We start from the raw sequence: 18,031 nt of genomic DNA, 5'->3' as shown, positions 1-18,031 counted from the left end.
TGACTGAGGACTGCCAAGCGGCAGAGCACAGCAGCACCACCAGAGGAGCACCCACCAACAGAGGAGCACCCACTACCCGACAAGCACCCACTGCAAGAGGAGAACCCACCACCAGAGAAGCACCGCCAGAGGAACAGAGCCGGAGGAGCAGCCCACAGCCGGGAATCGTATCGGACCAAGTACCTCAACTATATTTGAACTGGTATTAAGATTTCTTAGCCTAAGTACAAGTTTAAAAAATGAAAGCTTCATCTAAACGTCAAGTAGCAGGCTAATAATAAATTGAGCTTGCTTAATGTGTAACCATATTCATTTAAAAACAAAACGTGCTATTATTGCATTATATTTGTAACAAACGTTGCTATTTGCCGGTAGAGGGCGCAAAAACACAGTGTTAGTTAGCTGATTGGATCTGATCAAAGTTTATTTTTGATGAAGAACGTACCATAACATAAATCCATCAAGTTAGTCTAAGTCTAATGTATATTGTTTATTTTATGACTTTTTTTTTATAATATAAAGAGGCCCCCAACTTTATTGTAATGGCTGGATTATTGCTGCACACTCATCACAGAACAATAACACACATATAAAAATAGTATACAGAAAGGAAGATATAAAAAAGAGATCAGTTAACACAATAATTAAAACAGAACTAAACAATTAAATTAATAATAACTAATAAATAAATAACTGAAAAAAAATCAAATTAAATTATAAACAGACAACCGACTGAGTGAGTCAGGCAGGTCATTCCAAAGCTGAGGACTGAAAAGATTCGTCGGATCACCCTTCGTCCGGAGCCTCGACCTTGGCACAGGATCAGGATCTAAGGCTGTGGGAGGGCTTGTACAGGGTTAAAAGTTCTGAGATGTAGCTTGGTGCCAGACCTAAACAAACTTTTAAAGTGATCAGAAAAATCTTAAAATCAATTCTAAAAAGCACAGGCAGCCAGTGAAGGGATGCTAAAACTAGTGAGGAGCCTAGCTGCTGCTGCGTTCTGAAGCAGTTGGAGGCGGGACATAGATTTGGTGTCAAAGCTGGAGAGGAGGGAGTTGCAATGATCTAGATGGGAGAAGGTGAGCTCATGGATGACTTTTTTCAGGTCAGGGTGGAAGAGGACATGGAGGTGGAGAAAGGATGACTTTTTTTTTTTTTTTTGACACCAAGGTTTCTGGTAGCATATTGGAATCGAGAAGGCTGAGACTATTGCTGATATGCAAGGTGGATTGAGGAGGACTGATTAAAATGAATTTGGATTTAGAGGTGTTTAATTGTAGTAGGTGTTTAACTATCCAACTGTTGTTATAAATTTGTAGGCTGTCACTCACTGCTAATGCCAAATTACTATAAACTGCTTATGTTTTGCTTAACAGATTTTGAGCTTTTAACAATGCAACTAATATATGCCAGATATATGTCTAACATATGCCAGATGAGGCATTTAACAATGTGCCACCTTTGATTGAGATAGCATGGATAACTGGATGAGAGATTTGAAACTGGAACGAAATAGCTTTTCTTATTGTTTGGTGGAGTGTTTGACTCCCGACTGGGGGCTTTTGTTTCCTATGATATGAAGCTAATGGAGATGCTTGGCTTTCTTCTTCTCAAGCATACGATTCAGGATGCTGTAGATCTGCATACTGTGAAGGGGCTGAAGATGCAGCTCTCTACATGCTCCATCACATCCTGTTATTTGCAGATGGAAAATTATTAGAAAATGACAACTCCAATCTGAATGCCTAAAAGTTTGGGCTTTGCTATATAGCATTGTGCTGAGTAAAGTGATTAAATTGTAGTGCATTATGCAACATGTGGATTAGTGAAGTTAGTTAGGCGGCTTGTTAGGGATGTTGTCTTGTTTCTACTGTACACGTTTTAATTATATTTATTTATTTTAGGCTTATTTTTAGGATATCCAGTGTTTCCTCTGTAGGAGCCCTCTGCATCAGGAGCAGGGGTCGGCTGTAGCTGTCGGGTCTGTCCTGTGGGCTCCTGGTGGAGGGATGGTGCCTGGGGTTCATCTCTCCCCTGGCCCCTCTGGTGGTTCCTGGTGGTGGTGGACATCTCTCTGCTCCTGGTGTAGACGGCTCCTCTGATGGTGCTTTCTCAACTGGTTCGCCTGTATTCAGCCTCACACTTTACTATGTGTCATTTTATGTATTTTAGCAGGTTAGTGTGTGTGTGTGTGTGTGTGTGTGCGTGTGCGTGTGCGTGTGCGTGTGCGTGTGCTTGTGTGTTTGTGTGTTTGGGTGTCTGTGTTGTTTGGTTGTGTCGAGTCGGGCAGCTGTGGGGGTTGGTGGGTGGGTGGATATGTGGGATTGTTTTTAATCTCTATGAAGCACTTTGTGTTACATTTTTGTATGAAAAGTGCTTTATAAATAAAGTTTTATTTGATTTGTCTGATTGTGATGTTCTGGAGGAGACCGTGCTGCTTGCGCGGGGTATTGATTTGCACATGCCGTTATAATTTTATGAGTGAGACACTTGTTGTTTAACAGCACTAATCATCTCACCTGTTGTAGTTCTAACTGAGTAAGCTCTTTCTGGTGAGACTGTGTTAAAATAAAGCTCAATAAAGTCTTCTTGAGCTTCTGATAGAGGGGGTGGGGGATGTAATGTAACAATGTGTCAGATTGTGATCGAGGGTACTTGAGTGAGACCTTTTCTGTATGGACTATATATACCTTCCCTCTCTGACTGCACTTCTCAAGCCTGAATTATACTAAAGATACAATTATTTAACAAAAACATAGATAAGCTTTAGTTAGATGGCAGATAACTATAACATAGGCCTACATGGATCATTACATATATAATTCTGTAAAGTAAACTCCAATATTTCAACAGCTTAATAATAGAAACCAGTCAGCTCAGTGCAGAACTGGCAGGCCCTGCCATCTTCCATAGTTATATAGGCCCCTGTCCTCCATCTGAGATGATAACAAGCTTTTTTCTGATTCTGACTCCGGAACAGAAGAGGGCAGCAGAACATATTTAACGCTGCCTGCCCAGCACCAGCAGCAGCACCTAAACCGTGCCGAGAGGTGCTACTGAACGGTGCTACGGAGAACAAACTGAGTACTCAGATCTGACAGCACTGTAAAGGTACGGATATTTTCCGTCTAATGATGCAGTTCGGTGTTGAACAGAGTTTACCTGTGCCTGGAATGTGTCGGGGCTAACCCTCGGAAGTATAAGCTCTGCATGCAGTGTGCGATCTGCGGTGCAGGGCTCGATACTGGTACATGAGGATTTCATGTACTCTCATTAGCCACTATTTATGGCTTAACTCATGAGGTTGTCCTGTGTCCATGTTGTGGTTTAGGCTGTAATTCACTATGCTTGCTCGCAAGGGGAAAGAAATTCAAGATTCGTGATGTGGTGATCAGGCTCATTAAAGCTCGAGATTGAAAGCCAAAACTGTTGAGTTTGTGACCAGAAGTCTAACACGTCCATTGAGATACATTAGCAAAAATGTGTAAAAAGACCGTTGATCGTTGAACAACCCAATCTGTAGGGTCACATCTGGTAAACCCAGTTATCACACTATATTGTCTTAATACTTTTGAATGAACGGCTCATTTGTTTTGGCTAATGAATTTCAGTGGGCGTTTTGCACACGTGTTAACACAAACATGGACTTTACGAATACGTTAGTTTTTTGACATTTGAGCCAAAGAGCTCTATTTATATGCTTTATAAATTATCAAACATTTTTCTTTATTTTTTTTTTTATCCTTTTATTTTATATTTCATTTCTAAAATTACTAATATAATGTTGCAATAGGCCTAATCTGACTAGTAATGTTTTTAATAGTTTTATTTTAGCAAGTATTTCACATGGATAATGTATTGATTTTCTGAAGGATACTTTGTGCCTTTTAGTCTGAATCCCCTTAGAAGCTAATGAATCTACTGTGTTTAGCACATGATGATGAGCGAGCCCAGGAGCCCTGGAGTTCCCCCTGCAGCGCACCCAGACACGCTGAGCTCCGCGGTGGAGATGGACCCAGTGGAGTACACCCTGAGAAAACGGCTTCCTCGCAAACTGCCCAAAAGGCGTAATGATGTCTATGTGAACATGAAAACGGACTTCCGGGCTCAACTGGCAAGGTGTCAGAAACTGTTGGAAGGTGGAGGTCATCGGGAGATCTGTGTCCATGGTCTGGGCTTAGCTATCAACAGAGCCATTAACATAGCCCTCCAGCTTCAGGCCAGCAGCCAGGGAGCACTGCAGCTGGCCACCAACACCTCTACTGTGGAGCTGGTGGATGATCTGGAGCCAGAGGACCCTGATGAGACGGGGGAACCAATGACACGCACACGCAACAACTCTGCAATACACATAAAAGTCTTCTATCCTGACCCCCAGTGAACTTTACTTCCTGTGAGAGAGAGAACTCTTTCTTAAAAAAAAAAAAAGGACTGTGGAAATTATGCCTTATTTTATTTATACACCTGTTTTCCTTTGGATTTATTAGACCATGTGAAGCCTTGGAACAAAAAGAGCATGATAGACTTTGTAGCTGTGTCCAGTAGGTGTCCGTATTGAGTATGGTTGTAATCTTATCAAACACATGGTGATATTGTTAAGTTCTGTGTCCTTAAATGATAAGTGACACTATCAATTCATATGAGTCAGTCTGGTTCTGGTCTATAATGAATGCAGTATTTCTGAAATATGCAATCTGTAGTAGCAAGGACCCCATAATAAAATAAATAATTCAGACTCCCCTTCTGTTGAAATTCAATCTTTTTTTATCCAAGAATAATTATATTTAAATAGAAAATCATGGAAAAATACACAGTGTAAAAACAGGAAATAACAAAGCCAAACATATCAAACAACCTCTTGCTTTTGACGCATGGCAAGACTATAGGCTCCAAAAAGCAAACAAACAGAGCGGAAGCCTGACAGCGTTATGGCCCCAGGACTGTCTGAGAACCTCCAGTTTCAGGACTCACAAGTGGGAAAGGGAAACAGTGCTGACATCAGATGATGGGAAGCTTTGTGCAATCAGGAGCTCTCAGGATATTTAGTGAAGGCCAGCAGCAGTGACAGTCAGCATGGCGCTGCTGTAGTGGCAGATAAAGATAAAGTCCTCTCTGCCCCCTCGTACTCTCAAACATGAGCTGTCATACAGTTACATTCATTCTGCTCAAAAACGGCAGCCATTATATTAGATAATAAATAGTAGTTACAGCCCACAGTTAAACATCCACAACCTCAAAGACAATACAAATATACCACTGTCAATAAGCAGCTTCATATAAATAGTACTAAAAATATTAAAAATTAGAACAAACTAAGACTTACACATGAGGCGTGGCTAAATGTTCAGGCACATGAGGTGAGGCAGCAGTAGCCTAAATGTAAGTCTACACTGTACACAGCAGTGATCCCCCATACAACCTCAGGCCATCCACAATAAAAGTGCAAAGGAGTGCTAGAAGAAGAGCTCAGAGCAGGGTTTACAAGGCCTGTTTCTGCCTCATATCCACCAACGTACAGTCCACCAGGGAGCGCTCTCTTCAATTGACCATTAGAATTCCTTGTGCTAGCTTGACCTAGCATGTCTACAGTGCAGTGCTTTGAATGCACAAGAGCGTCTGTGTGAGGAGGGAACGATCAGCTGACATCATGTTGTTGACACGCCTGTGCGCTGAGCAATAGCAGGCGCACCTTTCCACGCAAAAAGTTCAAGTGAACTTGTAGAAGTTCTGTTGGTGATGAAACTGTCCACGTTCCCTCGAGTCCCACGGTACTTGTAGGCGGACTATATTCCTAGAACATAAAATAAGTTAATGTTTACCCAATAACCATAATATTGATAATGATATAGATCATTTCCATGTTGGATACCTACACAAAGCTGTGTGGTGCACTCTCATGACTAGGCCTGTCACTATAATTACTACAGTGATTTATTGTTCAATATATGAAAGTACATTTTCTTTATAGAATACCGAGATTTTTTTTGTAATACAGTGAGAGTTGAGCTGTGAAAGGCTGAATTGAAATAAGTAACTTATATGACTAACAGGTTCAGCTCAGGTCTTTAAACAAGACTGTCTATTTAAAAATGTTTTGCTGGGGTCCTGATTTGTGTCATAAAATAGTTTCACTTTTTTAGTTTATTCAAATGTTATTATGACAGGCCTAAACATGACTCGTACGTGCGCTGTAGCAAGGAAGGAGGAGCTCACCTGGAGGTTCAGACTCCGCAGCACAGCGCTGAGGCTCAGCAGGTTGCTGATACAAGAGTCGATGTGGCTGTGCAGCTGTGTGTTAGTGACGGATGTGCGCAGGAGATTCAAGGCCTGCTGCAACAGCCATAATCCAGACTGCACCTCCAGGGCCTGCTCTGATGCCTGGAAACGACATGAGATTATCCAAAACTGACACTAAAGACAAAGGACTAACACACTTTCCTTCAAGGACCCATATAACACTATACTATACTATACTATATATACTATATATATATACTATATACTATATATGTACTATATACTATATACTATATAATGTTTGCACATCAAAAAGTTAGCTGGAGTTGTGTTTTGTTTCATTCACACATGTTTAACACAAACCCTGCATATTAAGGCTGAGTTTTTCTTTCAAATAAAAATCTCTTTTCCACCTTGTGATGTCATGTGGGAATACAAGAAGTGCCACACTGTTTTTAAATTCCATACTCCATCACTAGAATGAATCTCCACTGAAAAAAGGTAAAATTTAGCTGTTAACTTGAAAATCACCACTAAATGACACCACAAGGTGGAACAGAGCAGTTTGATCTTTGGAGATGTAGACAGACTAACAATCCAGGATTACTCCTATTTCATTACATGAATGAAACAAAACACAACTTTAGGTATGTTATTATGTTGACAACATTGCAATATGACTTAAAGCTCATAAGAGCCCATTATATGTAATATAAGTAGTGCTGTTTGAGAAGACTACGTGACTTACATTTTTATTTTCCCAGACTTCAAAGTCAACTCTGGTTTGAGGAACAGTGAGAGCCTCAGACAGAAGACATCCTTCTCGACACACTTTCTAAAGGAGGTGAGGGGAGTTAGTGACAGCTTCACTCAGTGTGGATTCAGCACTAATGTTTGTTGTTACTCACCATAGCGGCTTCGGCGTCTCGTGCCTCCTTGATGAAGTGGTTGAGGACCCTGAGGTCACAGATGGGCTTCAGAGGGGACGGTAGGGCGGGTCTGGACAATTCCAACAGCATCAGCAGCAGGGTGAGCAGTCCTGCAGACAAAAGCAGGTCAATACTCTCACAACTTTCTGCCTATTTCTACATGTGTGTGCTTGCTTAACAGCTTAACTAGTTTATTTGCTCTACAAACAGAAGCTCACCCTGCTAGTTCCTACTCACTCCCCCCTCAAACACTCAATGACTGCAACTCTAATCTTTATTTTGCAGACATTTTTAATTTTTTATTTTTTGTCAGCCTGTAAGTACATTTTGACTCAGATTAAGCTCAGCTGATACCAGTGTTTCCTTTCCCTCATGTTGATTCCTGATCTCTAAGACATGAAGTCATTTTCAGTCATGTATTGTTCATATGATTGTTAAATTAGTTGTCATTTCAAAATCAATTTATTGCAGTTAAGCTTAGAAGATTTTTGCTATACTTTCACTCACTGTTCTCACTCTTTCTTGCTCACTTTTACGTCATACCCTCCCCCTCACTCTCTGCTTCTCAAGGCTGGTTTATAGCAAAGCACCAGTCTCTGTGTAGCAGAGTGCAGGCGTTCTGACGCAGATCTGAATCAGTCAAGCTTCCGTGTACATAATCAGGGTCCTGGTGCCTTGTGGGAGTTCAAATGACCTCATGTATTTATTTGGCATAGAAACTTTACAAGACTTTAGGCTTGTATTCTATGCTAAACTTTAGCACTTCAAGCTGTCTTGATCCGTTTTCCATCAACTTATCACAGCATTTGCATTCTGCAGCACTTGAACACATACTAAATTTTTGGCCCGTACACAGGACTCACTCACTCTGGAATTGTCACTCACTCAATCCCTCTCACCCACTCTCTTCTCCTCACTCTCCTCTCACCCACTCTCTTCTCCTCACTCTCCTCTCACCCACTCTCTTCTTCTCCTCACTCTCCTCTCACCCACTCTCTTCTCCTCACTCTCCTCTCACCCACTCTCTTCTCCTCACTCTCCACTCACCCACTCTCTTCTCCTCACTCTCCTCTCACCCACTCTCTTCTCCTCACTCTCCTCTCACCCACTCTCTTCTCCTCACTCTCCTCTCACCCACTCTCTTCTCCTCACTCTCCTCTCACCCACTCTCTTCTCCTCACTCTCCTCTCACCCACTCTCTTCTCCTCACTCTCCTCTCACCTACTCTTTCTCCTCTCACCCACTCTTTTCTCCTCATTCTCCTCTCACCCACTATTTTCTCCTCACTCTCCTCTCACCCACTTTCTTCTCCTCACTCTCCTCTCACCCACTCTCTTCTCCTCATTCTCGTCTCACCCACTCCTCACTCTCCTCTCACTCATTCTTTATTCCTCACTCTCCGTCACTCACTCTTCTCTACTCACTCACTCACTCACTCTGTGTTTCTCACTCTCACTCACTCTTTTCCTCGCTCTCACTCACTCTTTGTTCCTCACTCCCCCACTCACTCTGTGATCATCATTCCCTGCCATCACCCACTCTTTGTTCCTCTCTCACTCCCCCCTCACTCACTCTTTTCTCCCCATTCTCCCTCATTCACTTCTTGTTTCTCAATCCCCCCTTACTCACTCTTTTCTCATCATTCTCACTCACTCTTTGTTCCTCACCCTCCCTCACTCACTCTTTTCTACTCACTCTCTCTCACTCACTTTTTTCTTCTCACTCACCCTTTCTCCTCACTCTCCCTCACGCACTCTTTTCTCTTCACTCCCTCTCACTCGCTTTTTTCTTCTCACTCTCCCTCACTCACTCTTTTCTCTTCACTCCCTCTCACTCACTTCTTGTTTCTCACTCCCCTTCCCTCACTCTTTTCTCAGTCTCTCTTGTTCACCCTTTGCTCTTCAGCCTTTCTTACTCGCTCTTTGCTCCTTATTCCCTCTGTGCTCCTCACTGCCCTGGGTGGTCCTTGAAAAGATTAAATCTGATTTGATCACATTTTATTTCATCTTTCTTTTTTCTTTTTCTTTTTTTTTAATGTCTCTTAGTGCTGATTTCATGAACAGCACAGACCTTTCAATCTGTGCATTTAACACAAAAAAAATATCAAATTTCTTCCTCTAAAATGTTCCTTCTACTCCAAAACACATGCTTTACTGACAGAGGACTGGATATGGAGCTCTGGATTCAAAAACCCCAACCATATCACTGACCACTGGACATGAGTTTTAGTCCTAGCCCCTGATCACTTATCACTCACTGCTCTCTTCCCGCTTCTTTTCTTCATTAAAACAGGATGAAAACAAGGAAGCGTTCTCAGCCATGTTGTGTCTCCTAAGACTTGATGCTGAGGGATAAGTTTTGGGGTAAGTTGAGCAATATTATGAGAAAACTCTTTCTCTCCGGTTACTGGTTAATGTTTAATATGCCATTTAAGCAAATATTTGTCACCAATATTTTTCCGACCTGCCTCAGTCTGTGTGTCCCCGTGTGTCATTTCCAGGTTTTCTCAGTACATCAGATTTGTCTTTTTGAACAAACACATGAGTAAATATAGAAATAGAAGAGGTATTAGGCTAAGAATATAGCTGTACGTTTACACAGTCATGCTACTATTTATTTTATATCACAGATAAATACATTTTGATGCTTGCTGTGGATGTTAACATCTTAGTACTGATGTTGGCAAATATCAGACATGGCAGCAATATCGGATATCTGTATTGGCTCAAAAAAAAATAAAAAATCCATATGTGACTAAATTAAATACAAACCATTCCTAATAATTAAAATTAACTAAAAACCACATCTATTCATACACAACTGCAGACATGTTTACAAATTACAGAACAGAAAAATGAATAGCAGAGCAGCAGTATGAAAAGTTCCTCAAAAACTATTCCTAAAAAAATAATTTGGCCAACATGTAGCCAATAGCCTGTGTGTTGTTTATTGCACCTGTGTGTGCCCAGTTATCTTTAAACTATTTGCGTAAAAACTGATCAACATTTTTCTTCTGGGAAAAGTAATACTCTTCTCTACTTGCGACCCATTCTCTATCATTGAAAACTCTTGGCACACATGTTTCTGTATGATATTGACCTCAGTGTTTTACCAGCATGCTCTTTTGTTTGTTTTTGCTTTGTTCATTTGTCTTTACTCTGCTGGAGGGAACATTTGAATAAACAACGGTTGTCCTCAAAGTAATTTCTGCAGGACATGTGTCGATATGTCTACATATACATATGTGATATGTGACACAAATCATTTGTTTACTAAAAATGAGGGGGGTTACTTCTCCACAGATCTAACCTGTAAGTTAGTCTGGTGGCATCACCTGCTTGCACCTGCTGCATAGAGATAATTAAGTCCAAATTGTGCTGTGAAACATTCTAGGTAAAACAAGAACATCTTCATGGAGATCATTAGGTGGCGGACCCTCCACCAGAAAGGTTTCATAGTGCAAATAAGGTTTAATTTACTATACTGACAATATCATATAGTGCAATGAATATGTAATATATAAGTTAGTCCTGACAGCCAAAGATAAATTGGCTTTGCTGCAGATCTGCAGTATTTACAGATTGTGCTGTTCATCATGAGGCCATCATGTTTCTTTGTATCAAGTGCACTGAATGCACTCTTTCAGAGGCCTGTAAATGTGACGCAGAAGGATCAAATAGAGATAGATCTGTCTGTTTTCAGCAGAACCTATGTCCTACGAATGGGCTGGTGGCACCTCCGGCTCTTTCACAGTGAACCATACCGGTGTTCAAGAACACTCATTTCCTTCTGAAATGTGAACAACTATATGTTGCTGAGGTAAGAGCTTCACTGCCTAAACATTTGACACCATGTGGTGTAATAATGTGAGGAAAGAGCATGGCCAGACGTGTGTGAGAGGATTACCATGGCCCTTTCACCTCGACCCTGCCTACGTGAGAATGCTTCAATCTTCTCCTTGTATACACTAGCTCTCTGTCTCACTACTCTGGTGGAATTTGTAATCTAGGACTGTGGCCAAAGTAAAACCACAAACCCAAGTGACCCTTCAGACCACAAGCACAGAGCACGTGTTTGACCCCGGATCTGACAGCTCACATAAAGCAGCACCATCAGCTACTCTTAACAAGTGTGTCAGTGGCACAGACGAGCAGTGCACTTAAAGGTCAGTCAGGTCCCACAATCTCAACCATGACATGACAAAAAGCAGCCTAATCAGAGGTGACACCGCTGTGACATCACATCCTGTTGGATGCCTCAGGACTATCTGCTTTAGGTAACCTGTGGGTCTTATCTACTAACATATGGATGACATAACATCAGAAGTGCCCACTCAGCGTCTACATAAAGGGCTACTTAGGGAAAGCCAAATACCTTAGCAGTGCCATAACAACGTCTGTTATGTTTTTGAAGAACCATGTGATGCCTGAATAACGTTAAAACGAATTATTGTAAATTGTCCTAGTTAGCTGCTTTCTAGGAACTACTTACACAACTAAACGATCCTTACTTAATCTCAGAACTGCACAGTTGATCTTGATTTTTATTACTACTTTTATTGCTACCTCTAATATATGAGCTGCCATGACCAATGCACTTCTCCAGTGTGCAATCTCTAACGTTCTGTCTTAACCAAATAGCCAGACCTCTCCTATGCGCACGTCCTCCTGGATGCTGCACTGTCTACTTAGTCACAGACACGCACAAAGTCCCCTTACCTCCAGCAGTTTGCTGCAACATTTGCTCTAAAGAAGCCGTCACGTAACAACATTGTGGAAAATGAATAAAAGCCTTACTGATCGAGTTAGAGGGGCCAATCAAATTCGAGAGATCCAGCATCCATGCGCGCCAGTCCTCCAAGGCTGCTGCTCAGAAAGCCCTAGGGGCGAGCGGTCTACCGCACACTACATGACTGCGGTGCTCTGACTAAAACTTCCACACTATTTACCTCCCCTTTGAGTGAAGCGATAACGTGATTGCTTACGAGGAGGCGCCTTTTACGCGCAGCGCTGAGCGGTCAAACATCAACCCATGCATACAATCCCCTTTGTGTAAAGAAGGAAAAAAGAATCATGTCCACAGATAGAGAACAGGGAAAAACATTGGGCATGGTTGTAACTCACTGGGTAAGTCCATAGCGGAACGTGCCCCCTTCACTGGATCCTCGCGGTTTGCTCCATGAGTCCGTCTATTGCCTATTAATTGGATCTTCGGCACTTATCCGGTAGGTGTTTCTAAAAACTGATCCTGTTTGTTTATTGATGACTTCAAAAATTAAGTTGCACTTTCAGTGATAACAATTTGAGCTGCCCCCCTCCGCACAGGGAAATGATTGTCATTTGTATTAAATATAGGTTAAAGCCCTCCGTAAAACATCATCTTCTGTAGACATCCCATGAATCTCCCGTGTTCTTCACTGTGAAGGCCATACAGTTCAACAGCAAATTTAACTTTTACTCCTTTAATGCGTTTAATGGGTCTCGTTATTGCCTATAAACTTTTGTGTTTATTGCCCTTCGCTACTGCTGTTCACACAAGAATTATTTTTCGTAGTAGGACCGCCTTTGTTTTTTTTAGTCCGTTTTTGGATAATATTGCTGTTACTACTGCTCTCCTATCATATGCCATGGTGCGATAGCCTGTGGGGTGTGCGAGCGCGCTCAGCCATGCTGTAGTATTTGACACTGGAGGAATAATAATCACCGCTTCCTCTCTGGGTCCCACGTTTGGTTTTCGTAAACAACAAAAACTCCCCTTGCTTCGACTAGTTTTCAGACTGCCCTGTCAAATTGTGGTTTATGCCTATAATTCAAATTGACTTACATTTCAGTTCAGCCATGTCAAATACTTGCAGGTTGATCATTCTTAAATGAGGAGGGTTATCCAGTCGCAGTGCTCAACGGGACAATTGTGTATGTCTGGAGCAGGGCACTAATTCACGTGCAAATATTAATGGAAGGACCTGTTACAATGTTGGACTTCGTCCACCTAAAAATTCCCGGAATAGTTTGAATAGCAATGATTACTTGTCATATCTTTGATGTTCCCAGAAGATTACCAAAGCGTGCCACTGCATCTAACTGTGACGAAAACAACATAGCCAATGATGTCAAAGATGGAATGCCATTTATTGTAGTAGAAGCTGAAACAGTGTTTTCATGTGTCCTTAATCCAACCCCTGCAGCCGTGTGGAGCCACGCGGAGGAATAGTTTCCTGGAAGTCCTGTGTGTGTGTGTAAAGCTTACAGGACATTTTCCTTCATACAGGAAGTGTTGCTGTGTTTGCATTATCCGCTGGCCTTATGTAGTAATACACACGTGACACAAATCCTGATATAACACAACTAACACATTGGCCACATCCCCACAGTAAAGGGAATACACCAGTGAATAGGCGAGACAATACATTATAATACTGAAATTACATCCAACTTATCCAAGTTATCCTAAAAAAAAAAATTGTATTATAGATGTACAAAACTCTTTAAAAACATTTAATTATTATTAAATTATTGTTTCATCTATCATGTATTAAAGAGATAAGTGGATATAAAAATTATTGTGACAGCCTATGAATAGACTAAAAACAGTCTGATTATATATTTATGTATGAACACTACAGCGTGACTGTTCTCATATGAACACTTCAGTCTGACTGTTCTCATATGAACACTACAGCCCGACTGTTCTCATATAAACACTACAGCCCGACTGTTTGTATATGAACACTACAGCCGACTGTTCTCACTACAGCCCGACTGTTCTCATATGAACACTACAGCCCGACTGTTCTCATATGAACACTACAGCCCGACTGTTCTCATATGAACACTACAGCCCGACTGTTCTCATATAAACACTACAGCCCGACTGTTTGTATATGAACACTACAGCCCGACTGTTCTCACTACAGTCCGACTGTTCTCATATGAACACTACAGCCCGACTGTTTGTATATGAACACTACAGCCCGACTGTTCTCACTACAGTCCGACTGTTCTCATATGAACACTACAGCCCGACTGTTCTCATATGAACACTACAGCCCGACTGTTCTCATATGAACACTACAGTCCGACTGTTCTCATATGAACACTACAGCCCGACTGTTCTCATATGAACACTACAGCCCGACTGTTCTCATATAAACACTACAGCCCGACTGTTCTCATATGAACACTACAGCCCGACTGTTCTCATATGAACACTACAGCCCGACTGTTTGTATATGAACACTACAGCCCGACTGTTCTCACTACAGTCCGACTGTTCTCATATGAACACTACAGCCCGACTGTTCTCATATGAACACTACAGCCCGACTGATCTCATATGAACACTACAGCGTGACTGTTCTCATATGAACACTACAGCCCGACTGTTCTCATATAAACACTACAGTCCGACTGTTCTCATATGAACACTACAGCCCGACTGTTCTCATATGAACACTACAGCCCGACTGTGTATAAACATTACAGCGCGACTGTTCTCATATGAACACTACAGTCTGAGTGTATAATATGGACTATAGTAATGTTCTACACCATTTTCAGTGTGGGTGATACCTACGGCTTACAACACTGTTTACTGGACACTGCAGTGTGTGGTCAAAGGGGCTGTTTGCTTATGTTTCAGTAAAAGTGACACGGGGAGACAAGGTACGTGCTGCGCGACATGCTTCAGGAGCAGGATAGGGCCCTGAGGGGGCTATGAGGGGGTGGCCAGTCACACTGACTCCTCACTTGGAGAGGAACAAAGTCACAGAGGTGAAGGTGATTGAAAAGAAATGAACCCTGAATGCTCTTTCCATAATACAACTGATGAAGGGACTGGGCGAGCCGCCAGCTCCGCACAGTGGCGCGCCGCGAGACAGGAAGCTTGAGCGAAGAATAAGGGACACATGGCCAGGGAGCATGACCATGGACAGGAGACACCCCCCAGGTCGGAAGTCTTTGTTTCTCTGTCTGTGAATTATTGTGATTTTTGCAAAATGTGGCACCTAAACAATCTTCCAGGCTGGGCCAAATATAAGTCCAAGGATACACTGAAACAGACAGGGCCAATACAAACAAGTCGAGACAGAGACTCAACCAAAGTCTGAGACTAGTGCTATTTTTGTATAACTAATGTGAAGTTCAGTGATTTCAGAATTATGCAAATACATTTGTACTACAGAACAGAAATGACATGTAAAGTAAAACACAAAAAACTGGTCAAGAGAAGATAAAAAATGTATGAATGAAAAATTTACAATACATCTGTATAATTCTCATGTATGTTCTTAAAGTCTAAGCCTTATAGTAATAAAAAGACCCAATAGACAACATAATCAAACTTTAAAGTACAATAAGGATGTATTATTCAAATTCAACCGTTTGACACTATGATTGGCAGATGTTTATTTGGACCAACCAGGTGCTGCACTATGACTGGACAATGTGGTTGAAGTGTCTTGCTCAGGAACAAAACAATATGCAGTTGAAGGCTTGAGATTTGAAAGGCCATGCCAGTTACAGATGAGCTGCCCACTGCTCCTGAAAGGATGGGTAAAATGCAGAGGAGAATTTCCCTACAGGGGTAATAATATTTTTTTAAAAAGTACTACTACAAAAAAAAAATTAAAAAATTGGTCCCCACCACTAAAGTTACACAGTGGCTCACACAAGTGTCTCCCATCCAGAAGAAGCCCCTGAACATGTTATCTTCCACCTGCAGGTGAGCGCCACCTTCCCAGATGTCCTCCCTCTGGCACATGACCCTGTCAGAGACACAGACAAACTGGGATAGATGGTGCTTGGAGCTGACTGTCCATGTCTATTGGTTTGGTCAATTTGGTGAAATTGACTGTACAGTATAATTAGTATGATTAACCCAGTTACAGTGTATTTATATCTGCATAGATCTGAGAACCGCTGTTGGCTCAATCAATCAATCTCAATTTATTTGTCAATGAGAGGCACGTTAAACATTGAGCAGTAAAATACAATAATAACAGAAAAGCTCAAACAAAAGTCTCAGTGCAGTTCAACAGCTTGGGTCATCAGATCCTGTGTCAGGCCAGTTTGAGGAGAGACACTTTTGTTGTCTGGCACCACAGCAGTGTCCAGTGGGAGCCAGGTGAGCTCTGGAGACACAACAGGAAAGTCTCCGCTCAGCCTCTCTCTCTCTGCTCTGTTGTTTTGGTCAGTTTTGAGACGGGACATTCCCTCTGAAGCGTCTTCTGTCATATTTGATGTAGAAAGTCTGTTGCATTGTTGTAAAAAGTCTTGCCATTCAGACCTAGCTGGTTAACATAGCTAGCTCCTTGCAGGGTCACTATGGACATAGGAAAACAAACAACACATTTTTAATTTTAAGATAAAAATTGCTCAGTGTGCCAACCAGTCTGCCACAAGAGCAGCCAACCATGATCATGGCAATCATGGAATCCCGTGGAATACCGTATTATCAGTTTATCAGGCTTTCTCCTTGACATGAGTATCACATTCTAACTGTTGCATTAAGATGTTAGGGTGAGTGAGGACTAACGAAAAACATCAGAAAGCACATGTAATTATACACGGTGTAGGCCAGACACAATTACTGTGACAACTTTTCAGTTGAATAAATGAAATCCAAATCATTTTTTTTTTTTTATGATTATGGCTTACAAATAATGAAAACCCCAAATTGGAATATTCTATAAGACCTATTAAAACAATTATATTTTAAATAGAAATGTGTGGCTTCTGAAAAGTTCATTTCTATGCACTCAGTAGTTGGTTGAGCCTCCTTTGGCATGTATTACTGCATTAGTGACCTTCAGGTCATCTGCATTGCTGAGTCTGGTGTCTCTCGTCTTCCTCTTGACTATACCTCAGAGATTCTCTCTGGGGTTCAGGTCAGGCGAGTTTGTAGGCCAATCAAGCACAGTAACACCATGGTCACTGAGCCATCTTTTGGTACCTTTGGCTGTCTGGGCAGGTACCATGTGCTGCTGAAAAATGAAATCAGCACCTCCATAAAGCTTGTCAGCAGAAGGAAGCACGAAATGCTCTAAAATGTGGGTTCTTTGCCTCTCCACTCTTTCTACAGACTCTGGGACCTTAATTTCCAAAAGATGCAAAATGTACTTTCATCTGAAAAGAGAACTCTGGACGACTAAGCAACAGTCCAGTTCTTTTTTCCAGAGCCCAAGTAAGACCATGCCATCGTCTCATGTCCTGCTTTGTCTGTGCATAGCAGCTCTTGATGCACTGATTCCAGCCTCAGTCCGCTCCTCATGAAGCTTCCCCAAATTCTTGAGTGGATTTTGCTTGACAATATGCTTTATTCACACTTACCACTTATGCATGGAAACATGCAACTGAGCATGTGATTAAAACCATTCAGCAGCAGCAATTTTCACGACCTGCCAAAGCTTTCCATGGGGGACGGGACTCTAATTGTATCTTCGATGTCACTTACAGGAAGCTAGTTGTAACAGTGGATCTGCTGAACATAATGGAACACTACTATGACATATATATATATATATATATATATATATACACATACACACACACATATATATATATATATACACACACACACACACATATATATATATATATATATATATATATATATATATATATATATATATATATATATATATATATATATATATATATATATATATATATATATATATTTAGACAAATTATAATATGTTAATTAAAAGGTAATTAATAAAAGGAAAAAAGAAATTGCTCATAGAGCCCAAAGGAAGTCATCATCCGCATGTTTCCAAATGTCTTCCAAGTTTGTGACATAAGCGTGAATAGAGCCTGTCCTCTAAAGGCTGCAGTCATCCCTTTTTCTTGTGCACCTTTTCCTCCCAC

The 18,031-nt window shown here is 41.4% G+C and overlaps 2 protein-coding genes across 5 annotated transcripts; one reads left to right on the top strand and one right to left on the bottom strand.

Annotated features, from left to right (window-relative positions):
* The first annotated feature begins 4 nt into the window (after positions 1–4).
* Positions 5–4,740, top strand: pop7 (POP7 homolog, ribonuclease P/MRP subunit). Of its 2 annotated transcripts, none has more exons than XM_020928904.2 (2): positions 5–202; positions 3,932–4,740. In XM_020928904.2, exon 2 carries the CDS (start codon positions 3,935–3,937, stop codon positions 4,379–4,381), a length of 447 nt encoding a protein of 148 aa, XP_020784563.1. In that variant the 5' UTR covers positions 5–202; positions 3,932–3,934; the 3' UTR covers positions 4,382–4,740. The 2 variants fall into 2 exon arrangements, with proteins under 2 accessions (XP_020784563.1, XP_020784561.1); XM_020928902.2 differs by lacking the exon at positions 5–202 and adding an exon at positions 3,000–3,111.
* An 887-nt stretch (positions 4,741–5,627) lies between these two features.
* Positions 5,628–13,079, bottom strand: epoa (erythropoietin a). Of its 3 annotated transcripts, none has more exons than XM_020928912.2 (5): positions 12,990–13,079; positions 7,146–7,276; positions 6,986–7,072; positions 6,214–6,378; positions 5,628–5,791 (listed from the first exon to the last, which is right to left on the bottom strand). In XM_020928912.2, the coding sequence occupies exons 2-5, from the start codon at positions 7,254–7,256 to the stop codon at positions 5,636–5,638; spliced, it is 519 nt and encodes a 172-aa protein (XP_020784571.1). In that variant the 5' UTR covers positions 7,257–7,276; positions 12,990–13,079; the 3' UTR covers positions 5,628–5,635. The 3 variants fall into 3 exon arrangements, with proteins under 3 accessions (XP_020784571.1, XP_020784570.1, XP_020784569.1); XM_020928911.2 differs by lacking the exon at positions 12,990–13,079 and adding an exon at positions 12,290–12,359; XM_020928910.2 differs by lacking the exon at positions 12,990–13,079 and adding an exon at positions 11,963–12,077.
* Between the last annotated feature and the right edge of the window lie 4,952 nt (positions 13,080–18,031).

The sequence above is a fragment of the Boleophthalmus pectinirostris genome, unplaced genomic scaffold (assembly GCF_026225935.1).
Source record: "Boleophthalmus pectinirostris isolate CB_2022bp ecotype Guang Dong unplaced genomic scaffold, ASM2622593v1 HiC_scaffold_20, whole genome shotgun sequence".
Taxonomy (NCBI): Eukaryota; Metazoa; Chordata; class Actinopteri; order Gobiiformes; family Gobiidae; genus Boleophthalmus; species Boleophthalmus pectinirostris.
The sequence above is the reverse complement of the archived record's forward strand: the minus strand, read 5'-3'. Positions and strand labels throughout refer to the sequence as shown.

Coding starts and splice junctions, on each gene's coding strand:
- pop7 (XM_020928904.2), top strand. CDS start 3,935: ATGATGATGAGCGAGCCCAGGAGCCCTGGAGTTCCCCCTGCAGCGCAC.
- epoa (XM_020928910.2), bottom strand. CDS start 12,005: ATGCTGGATCTCTCGAATTTGATTGGCCCCTCTAACTCGATCA. Junction 7,073..7,145: donor GAGACGCCGAAGCCGCTATG/GTGAGTAACAAC, acceptor CACCTCCTTTAG/AAAGTGTGTCGAGAAGGATG. Junction 6,379..6,985: donor AAGTCTGGGAAAATAAAAAT/GTAAGTCACGTA, acceptor TGTCGTTTCCAG/GCATCAGAGCAGGCCCTGGA.